Below are 14,503 nucleotides of genomic sequence, written 5' to 3'. Positions count from 1 at the left end.
AAAAATCTTGGATTTGAGAACTACCTCTTTTAATACATCTTTTAGTAAACAAATAGTATTTTGATTACATGTAGTTTGCTGAATCCTAAGAATTTCAGTTTCTTAGGATTTTATTCCCAGCACCAAGTTATAATGGTTCATGGTGTTGACTGTGTTTTTGCTGAGTGAGTGAATGATTGAATTTTAGATGTTCTACTGAAAGGACGGATTGAGCCCTGCAGATACCTTTTTTACAAGGGACAAAGAAGGAAAATTAAATTTTTAAAACCTCAGTGCAATATGGTATATTGTTTTAAAAGAAGATTTATTTGACCTTGTTTTTCAAATATGTCCTTGATTAAATACTTGATCACATCGAAGGCTTTACTAATGTGTTTTATTTTAAATTATTTGCAAGGTCTTGTGTTTTTGTATAAATTTGATAAGAAGTGATTTAGAATACACAGTTTAGTGTTTTGTTAACAGTTTGTGTTACTTAGAATTTCCTTTTTTTTAAGAATATACACACTGTTTTATTTTCTTGGAATTGGGTGGGGGGAGTGTTTTGATAATGGAAATAAATTCCCTAAAATATCTGGGCAAGATGATTTAAATATTGGGTTAAAATAGTCACTGTGTCCTTCATGTGATCCAGGGTGCTATTCCATTTCTCAGTAGGTGAAATGATGAATTATCAGTACTGTATATGTTATCATATACCTTAACAGGGAATTGTTAAGCAGTTTCCTGGAATAATTTTTAATTTATGGTTGTAATATAAATGCAGTAGACTTACATTTAAAACATGTATTATAAATCTTTATTTTTTGAAACAACTGAAAGGTTAACATCTTGAATATTTTTTCAACAGTGTTGGTTGTTAGCGATGTTTACTTGTATTCCACTCTGTGTTGAGAGTGTTGGGTACCTGTTTCCTCACTTAATTGAAGCGCTCTATTGAATGTATCACAGAATGTTAAAGTTCTAAAAAGATAAATGCATTGTTTCCAAGACTGATATGACAGAATTTGTAAGCAGAATACTTGGTTATAGAAAAATTAGTGTACATTTTAAGAAGTATTCACTTATTCATAGAGGAATGCCACTATAGTAATCTCTGGATTTGTATTATTTTTTTAAAGTTGTATATCCCATTGATATTTTATGCTTTGCTATTCAGGCTTCATATACAGGTACTTATTTAGTTCATTGGGAAAATATAAGGCTATGTGAAAAATCTGACTTTCTTTTCTAAAATAGCAATTCCCTGGAATTCTCATTCATGTGTTTAATAAGCTTTCTTTTTTCTTGGGAACATTTTGAGAAGATAATTCACAATTTGTGTTATTAAGACTGTAATTAGCAATAGCAATAGCCTAGATGAAATGGATTTAAAATTTGCTTTTAAAAAATAAAATTTGGTGTTTATGTAAATTATCCAGTCATGACTTCCTGTTGCACAACTAAACAAACTATGCATTCTGGTGTTTAGCTGCAAACTTAGTATTACTGGCCATATCTTGCTCAAGATTAAAATCTAAAAAGTCATGTGTTCCTAAAATTCTTTGCATTTCCTCCAGTTGCTGAAACACTTTAGGTTCAAATCAAATAAGGGTTCTGCTTATAACTCTCATATAGTGAGATTACAGTTATGTTATTTCTGTAAAACAAGAATTGCATCTTTGAAATCAGTTGGATTGTATGCTGGATTTGAGTGTTTAAAAAAGCTCATGTTCTATTTAATATCAACATTACTATTTATTATATTCATATTCACAGTTGTCTTTCAGATAAATCATCAATTTGTAAGGATTGAATTGAGGTGGTAAGAAAGGGGTGACTGGGGATGAAATTGGTGGCGTTATTTTGCTATTTAACATCACAAAGACACTAGTAAACACTTATTTGAGTTTCTTGAAAATCAGGGTTATATAAATTCAACCTATTAAGAATATGACAGCTCATGTTATATCTCAGTGTTCTTCTGTAATTGAAATAGATTTGGTTTATTTTATGATGTTAATATGTGCTTTGGGTAAATGATGTCCATCATCTTATTATTGCTTTATTTCAAATTGAACAGTTCACATGACGTCTTTTGAGTATCCTAAAATATGTTTTTAAAAGTACACTTCTAATTTGACCCATGGACTAGACAGAATTTAGCACGTTCTACTTAACATTGATTGCATTGTTGTTCTTAGGGCTACAGAATTATCTTTTTTTCTTTTGATATTATTTGTCAAACTTTAGTTCTGTCTTCTTTGAAGATGAATGCAGTTTATTTGCAATTGATTAGGGCTCTACTGCGCTTGACTTCCTTCCAGTCTTCTTTTTTTGTTTGTATTTTAATTTTTAAGAGGGTATTTTTTTCTTTTTTTTTAAAAAAAATTGAGCTGATAAGCAGTTGATTGGTAAGAGCTAATATTCCCAATGGTTTAAATTCCTGGATAGTGATACAATTTCTTGTTAATGTTATAAATAATTTTATTAAAGCACAGTTTCTGGATACTGTTGTCTACATTGTTGTGTCTAGGATTCATGCTGAGATTATTAGTTTGGGGTTTTTTGTTTGTTTGTTTTGTTTTTCTATAATTCAGTTTTACTACTCTCTCTTTATACTATAAAAGCAATATGTGTTATTTTAAAGGCCACCAGCTCATTTGAAAAAGCACTTTTACTTAATTTTTTATAACACTGTATTTCACAGTGTTGTTTTTGATTTAGGAATGTTACATGGAATTTATGTTAAAATTTTGTTAGGGGAAAAGAAGAGGGTTGATAACAGTACAGATTTTGAGATACAGTAGCCGAAAAAATAGCCTTAAAATTTAGGCAACTCAAATGGTATTGTGATAATTGAGAACAAAGACTTCCAAAAAATTTATCTGGTTATATTTCAATGTTGTATTCCAATGTCACCCTTACATGCATATTGGTTGCATAAAGTGTTGTATGGTTTTCTGAAACCAAATGATACTTTTTTTCTTCTCAATTGGATGTCTTTTAGAGAAAATATGTTTAGAGATTGTTCATGAATTAACACATGCTGAGCCACTTATATTTAATTTGTCTTGTTATTATATCTGCTACTCATAATCTAATAATATTCCTCTTTAGAAATACCTAAATAGGCTATTATTTCTCAGTAATTAGTGTACCAACATGGAGGTTGATGTAAAGCTTTATGAAATATCTAAGAAATATAGTCTCCAAAGAACAATTTCACCATGACATATTTTATTATCATTCATTTGAAAAGGAAGAAAGAATTTTTTAAATTAGATTTTTTCCATGTTGAAAATATTACAGAATATTTTTCATGATGGAAAAGAAAATGCCTACTTCTAGTAAAAAATGCAATTTTTTTGTCACTGATTATATTAAATTTCAAATTATCTGAAGTGCTATATTTTTAAATAAAATATGTTAGTTATGAATATTAAATATATTTAAATAGTTTTACAATACAAAGTCACAACGTGTTAAAATGTTTTAGTAAAATTGATGCTGAAATATTTTTAATTCTTATAAAGCAAGAAAAAAATACCATAAAATATACTTTTCGAATTCCAAATGTATTAATTTTCCAGTTTCTGTTTATATTTTAAATCTCTAAAATCGTTGTATTCATTCTTTCTTTGGTTAATTTTAGAACCATACTTGAGACTTCCTCATGTTTGTCATTGTAATTTATCATGTAACGTTACATGTTATACCTTTCTATTATTCATACCATTGTGTTGATTCACATTTTCATGTCTAACTATAAATTTGCTGATTTCTTTCTTTTGTTTCCATCATTATGTGCATTTAATTCATTGAAGAACAAGAAAAATATAACTCTTCCACAAAAGGTAAATATTAATGTAACTTTTTAACCATTTAAAATTGTTCCTTTCTTTCATAATATATGAGAAAGTTTTATAAAAGTGTTTATTGAAATGAGCAAAAGTATTTAACAGTAGTTTTTTTCCCTGCAATGATTTTGTAGGACATTTGGTATTATTTTGTATTGTGAGCAGTTCACATCAAAGAAGAAACTATTAAAATTAAGAATATTTATCTGCACTGACAACTAGAAAACCATTCTTATTTTATATGTTTCTGTTTGTTTGCCCTGGTCTATAGATAACGACTTAATTCATACTTTCTGTTCAGGGTAATATATGATACGAAGGAATAGAAAATCCCTTGATTTTCTCTTATAGATAGCAGTAATCCTGTTGAATGTTTGGTTCCCACTGCAGTCATGCATCTAGAACAGTGATAGCGAACCTTTTGAGCTCGGCGTGTCAGCATTTTGAAAAACCCTAACTTAACTCTGGTGCCGTGTCACATATAGTAATTTTTTGATATTTGCAACCATAGTAAAACAAAGATTTATATTTTTGATATTTATTTTATATATTTAAATGCCATTTAACAAAGAAAAATCAACCAAAAAAATGAGTTCACGTGTCACCTCTGACACGCGTGTCATAGGTTCGCCATCACTGATCTAGAAGGTAGCTGCCAAAATATTACTCCTCATGATATCAATATTGTTATAATGCCCATCAATTCTATCTTCCCAAGGGACAGAGAAGGGAAACCATTCGGCCCGCTGTATTGGCACATTGTCGACATCCTATCTTACTGTCTTTTGGATCACATTTGATTTTTTGGCTTTGGACTTGAGTTTCAAGTACATGCACACTCATCCCACTCTCATGTGCCACTCACATCATTTTCTATTCAGTGTCATTTTTGTCCTGATAGTTAAATATTTGAACATGAGTTTTTGCTTAATGAAATAAGTCTTATAATGCTTAAAATTATATAATGCTTTATAATTTAATAAAATACATTTACTCAATATTTTCAGATTAGTGATTGAATCAGTTTGTTGTCCATAGTAACCCTAAAAGTCCTGAGAGTAGCATCATCCCTATTATGAATGATAAACTCAGGTTAGCGAGATTAAGAGATTGACCCATTCACACTGCTGATGAGTAGTAGAATATGAGCCCAGATGTCTTACTTTTACCTACTGCCACTATACTGTAGTGGATTCTTTTTTAATAGAATCCCAAATACATTATCCCTAACTCCTAGTATATTAAGGTATGTTTTATGTATCTCAGTGTTATAGTGTGGAAATGTGAGCTAATATTCAGTTACTTATTTTAGTTTGAATTTACAGATATATATATTCTGGCATATGATGCATACTCTGGCATAATGTCTTACATACTAGTCAATAAATATATATTAATAAAAAATAAAATATTCAATGTGATTAAGATGGTTTGGTTCTTAGATTTTACATAGATTTCTGGCCATTATTCATTTTTAATTCAGATGCCAGAGACACAATTTTAGATTCTGTAGTACAAAAATAGCCAGTGCATTGGTACCTAGATTTTTAAGAATTTGTTAGTATTTGCAAGATAACTTTTAGTATAATTAAAGCATTAAATGTTTATATTGGAAATGAGTCATGATCTAATTCTTTTAACCAAAAGAAAGGAAAATAAAATAATTCTTTATTTAGAGGTCTTCCGTACATATTAATACTAACCAAAAGTTATAATGAGCTAATCAAAACAAAACAAAATCCCTAAGCAGTACAAGCTAAAGTCTGCAGGAAGTATGCACATTCAGAGGCCCTCTACAGAGCATGTCATATAGTTGCATTTTTACAAGGTCCTTGTGTCACTGAGATGTGTCCTCACTCTGCGGAGTCTTCCTGGAACACAGGATGTGAATCTGCTTCACAGAACAGACCATGTGGCTGAAGACAACCGAAGAGGCGTGTCCCAAAATGCATCCAGGCAAGGCAGAGGATGCTGCCCTCTTCTTGGGGATATGCTTAGCCACAACAAGTTTGAAAAGCCAAAAAGGATAGAAGCAAGTTCAGGAAATATTTCAAAGTCAGATCTTAGACTCACATACACCATAAGAAAGAAAAGAACTTGTTTTGCATAGAAACCCTGCTGCTGTGAGCTGATCTTTACTAGGTTCGATCATATTGGAGAATTCACTTACCTTGAGTGCTCCCTGGGTAGATGAGGACAGGGGCATGCCAGACCTAGCTGACAGTACAGGATGCAGAGATCCTATTGAGAGCTTGCTTTTGATGAATGGTAGCTCTTGTAGGACAACCAATGGTCCCAGTTTGTGGAGGACTCAGACGTTTCCCCAAGATGCAAGACTTTTCGGTGCTAAAACCAGGATACTTCTGGGCAAACTGGGACAGTTAGTCACCCTTACTGTGGGACCAGTATGTAGTTTCCCAGCATATACGTATTTGCAAAGCACAGAAAGAGAGGTGTAATATACTGTTAACATTTTCAATGGTAAATAGAATTTAATGAGCACTTTATGTCAGTGGCTCTACTGTTAATATATTTATCTCATAATAATTTTAACAACAACCTTAGACATAAGTATTAATATCCTCATTTTCTAACCAAGAAAGCTAAAGTTTAGAAAAATGAAAAATTTGACTCTCTACCAGTCATAAACTTGGTAAGTGGTACAACAGGGAACTAGCCTCTAGCCTCACTCCAGAGACCTTGCTCTCAACCATCTTGCTCTAACACAGCGGTTCTCAACCTGTGGGTCGCGACCCCTTTGGTGGTCGAACGACCCTTTCACAGGGGTCGCCTAAGACCATCCTGCATATCAGATATTTACATTCCAATTCATAACAGTAGCAACATTACAGTTATGAAGTAGCAACAAAAATAATTTTATGGTTGGTTCACGACATGAGGAACTGTATTTAAAGGGCCAGAAGGTTGAGAACCACTGCTCTAACAGGTTCTCCAACATTCAAACAGCATTTACTTAGTATCTACTGTGCCTGCAATACCACATACTTGTGGTCACACTATGTGCACAACTGTGAGGAAGGCATCATCTCCTGTTTTAGTCGGAAGAGAATCAGAGGGGTGAAGTGGAATGCCTAAGTAACAAAGCCGTTGTGAGGCAGAACCAGGTTCTGACTCCACAGCGCAGGTTCTGTCAAATGTCCATGTTGCTGTGACATCCACCACTCACAACGCCAGTATCTGGGAGGGGCCCACTTAGGGGTCCTACCTGCCCCTGATGACCTGACTTTTCACCACGCAGCTAAATTTCCCAATACCTGGCTTGCCCTCAAATTACCATGCAATTTGAGAAAACAAAGCCAGTGTGTTTGAATAAACACAGCACATTCTTGGGGTTGATAAGTTAACCGAGGAACTGTAAATGTTCATATTACAGTTTATCGCTTACCTGCTGCTTTTATGTTAAAATTAAAAGCGGAGAAACCATATCATTTTAGGCTTCACAAACTGCTTTGTAGGCATATTTTAAATTATTCATTCTAAAAGTAAGCCAATGTTTCCCTCTCTGCTACATTTCTTGGACAGTTTTAAAGAGCCCATGAATGTAGTTTGGGGGCATCGAAATAATGATATAAGAAGATCAAAACAGAACCAGAAATTAAATGACATCAGGTGAGAAAAAAATGTTATTGTTATAATAAATATCTAATTTATATGCCTTTAGATATAAGTGCATTACTTTTGTCTTTTGGAAGCAATTTTGAATTATATAAAACATCATACTATTTTCTACAAATATGAATTTCCTTTAGCATGAAAAATATGTTATTTATACACAGAATAAAAGGTAATTAGATGTCAAGTGATTAAATGATTTAAACAGGAACAAAAAGTTGAATACCATTTTTTGCTTTTTGTTTTTCTGTTTCAGTAATAAAATTTATAATTATTATTATAACAAGGTAATAGGGGTATTTAAGGACTGTCTCTAGTCAAGTATATTTTAAAAGTGCAGGTTTTTATTTAAAATGCTCAAATAAATTACCTATAATTCTTTAAACATTGGCAATTATATTTTGTATGCTAAGTCACACAAAATATAATTGCTATGGAACTATTAACATTAATCTTATTTAGTTGAAATTCATATAAAAATTATTTAATAATTTTCTGTTGCATTAGTTATTGTATAGATGGTATTTGCATAACTATTTTAATAGCATACCATGCTTGTGAAGCACACTATAAGAACAAATATGTTACTTGACTTTTGCTAACAATAAATAACTTGTGTGTTCTCAGGAACCAGCATTATTTTAACTACCATTAAGTAGAAAAGGATTTCAATTTTATTTACATCTTTATTATATGCATACTTAGTAGATATTAGACCAGGTGATTCATTTCCTGTTATTGTATGTGAAGATTTTGAAGGTTCAAGTTTCTTAATTTTCCAGGGCAGTGCTTTTCCTGAACATTTCTTATGAATATTTATGAATGTTTACTCATATATATTTAGCGTTCCATTACTAAAAGTGTCTGATTTATCCTTCTCCCCCCCGCCAAACTGAAATTGTAGTTGTCATTCTGGCCTTCTCTTTAAATTTTAGAGATATAGACGGTGAAGCAGCCCATATAAAACAATTCAAAATGCTTGTGGTTTGTTTTTTTTACCCTATTTCCTGTCCTGCTGATTCAAATGTGGTTATTTATAATAGTATTACAGGCTTTTAAGACTTCAAGGTATTTAACACATATTAACCAAACTTCAATTTGCAAGAAATGCCCTGTTGAGTAGTACAGGTTCCCCCTTTCCTCCTGGATTTGTAGAGGGAAGTGTTGAGGAGAATAGAAGGCAGACAGATGTCTAGCCATGGTAGGCAATGTGATTTTTTTTTCTTTACAGATATATATTTGTCTCCTAAGTATTTACAGACTTTAAAATGTGTGAACATTTTTACTGAAAAAAAAAATAGGGGGGAGACCGTCAAAAATTGATGTTCAATTTAGCATATGTGCCACATTAAATCTTTCAAGATTTTGTTAACACCAGTGTAATTGGAATAATGAGTAATTATGGATAGTTAGAGATCACTTGAATAAACAACAAGATGCCTCAGGGAGTGATTTTGTTATTTCCCAGAGAATTCTTCATTGCATGGGCTGCTTTTCTGGAAGGTCACGTTAGATGTGCCTCAGGAGGAGTCAGTGCTACCTTAAAAACCGAAATGCATTGTAAAGAGCTATTTACCCCTGTGTAACACAAAAGGACGAGGTAAAAATGACAGATCCTTCCGTCAAGAGCCTGGCTTTCTTACCTGTCAAATATCTGACTAGTATTTTCAGTGTTACTCTGGGCTTGGCAGTTTTGACACTGAAAGTGATGTCTGTGTGGGAAATCCTGAGTTTTGTTTTTGACAGTTCAGTGACAGTCAGCTGATAAAACAAGAGATAGTCTTGTGGTTTTGGCTACAGTGAAATTTGAGAAATTATGTATACCGTTTACCTATTTCACCTATGCCAGTATTCCAATTCAATCATCTACCAAAACACAGGTTATTTTCTTTAAAAGCTTGTAAGACGACATGGTATTTTTAATTGATGTGTGTTATTGTTGCGTTTTATGTTTCTCATGCTGGATAGATGTTATCTTCGTTTTATTGTTTATATTATTCTAGTAAAGTCTTTTACATCCAAAGAATCATACAATTTGACATATTTCTACCCTCGCAAATTGAAATGCATTTTATTCTAGGAAAATGAGCCAGAACTGAGGCATTACATGTAGTCAAAATATTTCAAACATTCAATCTTTATGTACATATATTGTATATGTGTAGTGGGCATATACCTATTTTATCAGAGTTGCTTACTTCCCTTCTGTGACTCTAAAAATAAAAACACACATGCAAGGAATATGTTATATTTTAATTGGAAAATAAACAATAGAACATAATAATATAAAATGCAAGTGGTCATTTTTTTCTCTTAATATATATAGTCTTGGTAATTGGCAAATTTAAAAATGCTGGATATTAGGAACAGAGTAAAGAGAGCATCATAGTTTTCCATTTTTTGAAAATGTGAAAAATAAAAAAAAATTTACTTCACCAATACCAGTACACTACTGAACTAATATTAGAATCATAGATTAAAACAGCAGGAGGTTACTCTAAACAATCTCTTCAGTTTATAAATAAAAACTCCATGGTGGAGAGATATATCAGCAATGGACCAAGGCAGCATTGATGAATGGTGATGGGTCTGTGCTGAATCTCTGCTTAGTTATTCCCAGTCTTGGGTTGTTACCATTTTGCCCCATTGCTTCCAGGTGTGTGGAGAATGTCCATCTTAACAATGTACATTCCTCAAAATCTAGAAAACTGTGAGTACAGACTAGTATTACCTTTTGGATTTTAAGTATCAAACTATCTTTCTATCCAGGCATTGTATTTTTTATACTGGTTAAAGACCCAGCAATTTGTATCATCATCTATTACTTTTTAATCTCAGTGTTTTTCATATTATATTGTTTCTTATATTTGAGTTCCCACTATCTATGATTTATTTTTAATAAAATGCTTCAGAGAGGGATTTTTTTCAATGCTGTCAATAACTAAGGGATTGTAGGTGTTTTATTCATATATTTCATTCTACCTTACAATTTCAAGATATGTGGTTATCTATCATTCTCTCTCTGAATTATGCATTGGAACGAAGATGGGGCTCCACCAACACCGAACTCTTGTGTTGCTATACAGCAAGGAAGCAGGGGCATTAATTTTTCTATTCATACAGTATGATAGCATATTGTAGTTAACTGGACAATTTGAATTATTCTGTCCAGATACTATCATGTATCACTTTTGACACATGTACTAGCTAACCTTGTTATAAAATAAAATACTCAAATCTTTTTAACTTAGTATATTTCATAATATTGTATCTATACATTTTTATTTCACACACATATTTCACGCATGTACTAGCTAACCTTGTTATAAAATAAAATACTCACATCTTTTTAACTTAGTATATTTCATAATATTTATCTATACATTTTTATTTTACACGCATATTTCACCTAAAATACTTGAAGGTATTGGAAACTTTAACAATATAACATATGGATCTTTTGCCTAGAGACACAATTAACATTTCAAATTCATGTTAATTTCTAGATGCATAGAGAGAATTGTGAAATATTTAAGGAATTTGAAGATCAGAAAAAAACTCATTTTTTATATAATTGAAAATTTATGAATGATATTTTAAATATGTTTGTGAATGTTTAAATTTTAATGATTGGAAAGTACTTATATCTATAATATTGATTTATATTTGAAAGCAAATTACAAATGACTGTAAGTCAAAAGAGTTTCCCAGAAAATGACATTCTCTTTGGAGGAGGTAATTCTATAGAAATTTTTCTATGATGGGTTAGGGAAGATTTACTAATGATCCTTAAGTTTGTTGGGTTTTTTTTTTGGTTTTTTTTTTTGGTTTGTTTGTTTTTTAAGTCACGGGATTCTTTAGTAATTTTATGAATGAAATAGTTACAGAAAAATTCTTATAGGCATAAACAACACTTGTAAATGATCTCTGCTTGTATAGAGATTCATCAAAGATCAACCATGTGACATGAAAGAATTATTTTAATCTGTTTTTATTTGTAATAATATCTAATACTTTTTATTAGAAATTTATAATAGATTGCAGACTTTTAAAATTTTATTAACTTTTCTCATCTGTATATTTTAATCAAAAGTTGTTATTGTTGGGTTATGAAGAAAAAAATGACTTCATAAGTATGGTTTTAATTTAACCCCTAAAAGTTAAGTTCCAGTTTGTACGTTTTTAATTGTAATTGTGAGTTTGTTCTTGGAATATGTAGATTTATCTGATACAAATGCCAAAGTTTCAAATAACAATTTATATAGAGTAAAAGTGACCTAAAGAAGATGAGTTATGTTCAACAAATATTGTGTAGGTAAATAAATATCTGCTTTCAAAAAGCACAATTTATTCAATGTCACATGCATCATTCGGCATGTAGAAGGTATAGCAAAAAATTCCAATTTACAAAACATACTTAAATTAAAATTTTCATGTTAATTACACCTTACAGGCTAAGAGAGATAAATTGTTTATGCTACTGTTCGATTGCAGCTGAAATACAGTCTTTAGCACAGTACACATCCTTATCTTTTGACTATATTAAGTATGTAAGCTATATTTTCATTAAGAGGGTAAAGGAAGTTACATAATAATTATATCTATAGTAGAAAATAAGAAGGGTTTTTAACTATCTAATATTAGGGTTTTGAAAATTTTTTAAAAATTCCTCAATTTTTGTATCTTTTTTGGAAAGAAATAGCAACTGGTATTTTAATGATTTTGTTAGTTTAAATTGGGCCAACATTCAGAACGTTCCTAAAATATGAATATAATGTAAGGATTTGTGGGAGAATTGGAAAATATTTTATTCTATATTTTAATTTTTCTACTGACATTAAATTGTTAAAATAATATAAAATCTTTAAAATGATAATCAGTAATCATTCTTTTTACAGTAAGATATTTGAGCTCTCAGGGCTGTGGTTAATCTTACTTATAGTGAGATACTTGATAGGTAATCATAATCCAAGAACTCAGTTCACTTTTAATCATCACTAAATGTTATTATTTTCTGTATAAATCATGGAATCATGCAATCAGGTCCAAATTTGTGATAAATATTATGTTTATACATTTGTCTTACTACTTAGATTGATACACCAATGATCTAGAAAAAAAAAGGTAATTTTATTCCACAATATACAGTTTAAATAAAAGGAAAAATAAGTAATGAGAATAGCATAGCAACTATGTTTTTGCTGGAGAGTCAAAGAAGGTTTACTCATGATTTTGTGTCAATATTAATTTGGAGATTTTTCTTTCTTTGACAGATTAAAAGATATCAACTCTCATTCTTTAGGAATAAAGATTCTCTATATATAGGGGTGGGCAAAGTTGTGAGTACACGAAACACAAAGTGTATTCTTGTATTATTATCTATATATATAAAAGGCTAAGTGACCATCCAACCGGCCTGTAGGTATGACACACACTGACCACCATGGGGACAGACGCCCAACGCATGGGGCTGTCGAGCTGTGGTGACTTGGCAGTGGCGGTTCTCAGATGATACACCTGGAACCAGAGAGGAGGGAGTCCGATTCTGGGTGTGTCACCCAAGAACCGTCCTCTTGCAATCCGGGACCCCTCGGTGGATGTCGGAGAGCTGGTTTCAGCTTGATCCCCGCAGGCCAGGCCGGGGGACCCACCTGCCAGGGGGACCCCCGCTCACTGCACAAATGACTTTGATCTGCAAAGCTGCCCGAGGTGGGGCTGGCTGGGGAGGGACCTCAGGAGCTTGGCTCCAGGGCGTGTCTGGCCTGTCTAGCCCAGTCCTGCCCTTCCTTTCAATGTACACAAATCCGTGCACTGGGGCACTAGTTTATTAAATATTGTATTATGTATTTGTATTACAACTGAAAACCTACTTTTTCCCACCCATGTATATATCATTTTTGAAAAGTAAAAGTGAAGTCATTTAAAACCATTTTAAGATTTATTTTAGTTAGGCTACCACTCTTATGATTTAGTTTTTTTGTTTGTTTATTTTTATTTATTTACTATCTTATCTATCCTTGCCTGAGGATATGTTTATTGATTTTATTGTTTTTAATTTTTTTATTTTTGTTGAAAGTATTACATAAGTTTTACAAAATAAGGATTTAAGTGTAGCCATGTCATAAGCTATGTATTCCTGTTTAGAGAGATGGGGTATTGTCCCAGCAAGGTTAACTTGCCAGAACAGCTTCAAGACAGTAGCTCCAGGGAAATAAATGTTTCAGTGTCCAGTTACCATCCTCCCTAAGAATTACATTGTACTTAAAGTGCATGTTACAAACCTATGGGCTAATCAATGTCGGATCATTTTTAAAACAAAATTAATATCATTTGGCGAGAAAATTAAGCTAATATCATTTTAATCTGTTTTTATCTCAAGTAGAGATTACTTTGAATTGTTTTAAGCTTTAATTATAAAGTACAACTGATTATCACTGTGCATTTGACTTCTTCAAAGCTCAAAGACTGAGCAGGTACCCAGAGGTACCCACACCATAAGCAGAAGGCCGAGAGCAGATATTTAGACATTTTCATGTATTGCATATGGCTTTCTATAAATCTAAAAGGTTTTTCAATATCTTGTTTCAATTCCTTATTACTCTCAATTGACATTTTGCTCTATAATATTCATTGTCTCCTTATATGTTACCAAGTAATTAATACATTTATGAACTGCTTTTCTCAAGGTCTCCTTGAACCATCCTTTAATCATTAATAGTTATCATTTACTGCCTCTGAAGTCAACGTTTTCAAAGCAAGCATGTATCATCGCTTAATTCATATAACTGTGATGTTAGGGATTGATTTTTATCTAATTTACTGAATTTAAACAACGCTCAACATCTAATAACTGGTGCTAAAAGTATGATTTAAACATTTAACCACAGATTTCAAACTGTGTATTTATCTCTTAGACTATTAGTCTATACTTGAACACACAATAAAAACTACATATTTACTTAATTTTTAAAGTGGGTATCAGTTTCTCTTATCAAAGATGGTAGGCCATGGTTAGAGACAGTGGGATCACT

At 31.8% G+C, this 14,503-nt stretch overlaps 1 protein-coding gene across 30 annotated transcripts in view; it reads left to right on the top strand.

The window, feature by feature from the left end:
• Positions 1 to 14,503, top strand: part of RIMS1 (regulating synaptic membrane exocytosis 1) — a 165,082-nt gene that overhangs the window by 69,751 nt on the left and 80,828 nt on the right. For 15 of the 30 annotated variants that reach the window (XM_014547376.1, XM_014547372.1, XM_014547391.1 and 12 more), the window contains one exon: positions 3,807 to 3,836. The exons of 14 other annotated variants lie outside the window; for them this stretch is intronic. In XM_014547376.1, the coding sequence (XP_014402862.1) occupies positions 3,807 to 3,836 (30 nt within the window). Of the gene's footprint in view, positions 1 to 3,806; positions 3,837 to 7,364; positions 7,470 to 14,503 lie in introns of those variants that run through there. One more of the 30 variants, XM_014547402.1, reaches the window with a different exon arrangement.

This window comes from Myotis brandtii, unplaced genomic scaffold (assembly GCF_000412655.1).
Source record: "Myotis brandtii unplaced genomic scaffold, ASM41265v1 scaffold471, whole genome shotgun sequence".
Classification (NCBI taxonomy): Eukaryota; Metazoa; Chordata; class Mammalia; order Chiroptera; family Vespertilionidae; genus Myotis; species Myotis brandtii.
The sequence above is the reverse complement of the archived record's forward strand: the minus strand, read 5'-3'. Positions and strand labels throughout refer to the sequence as shown.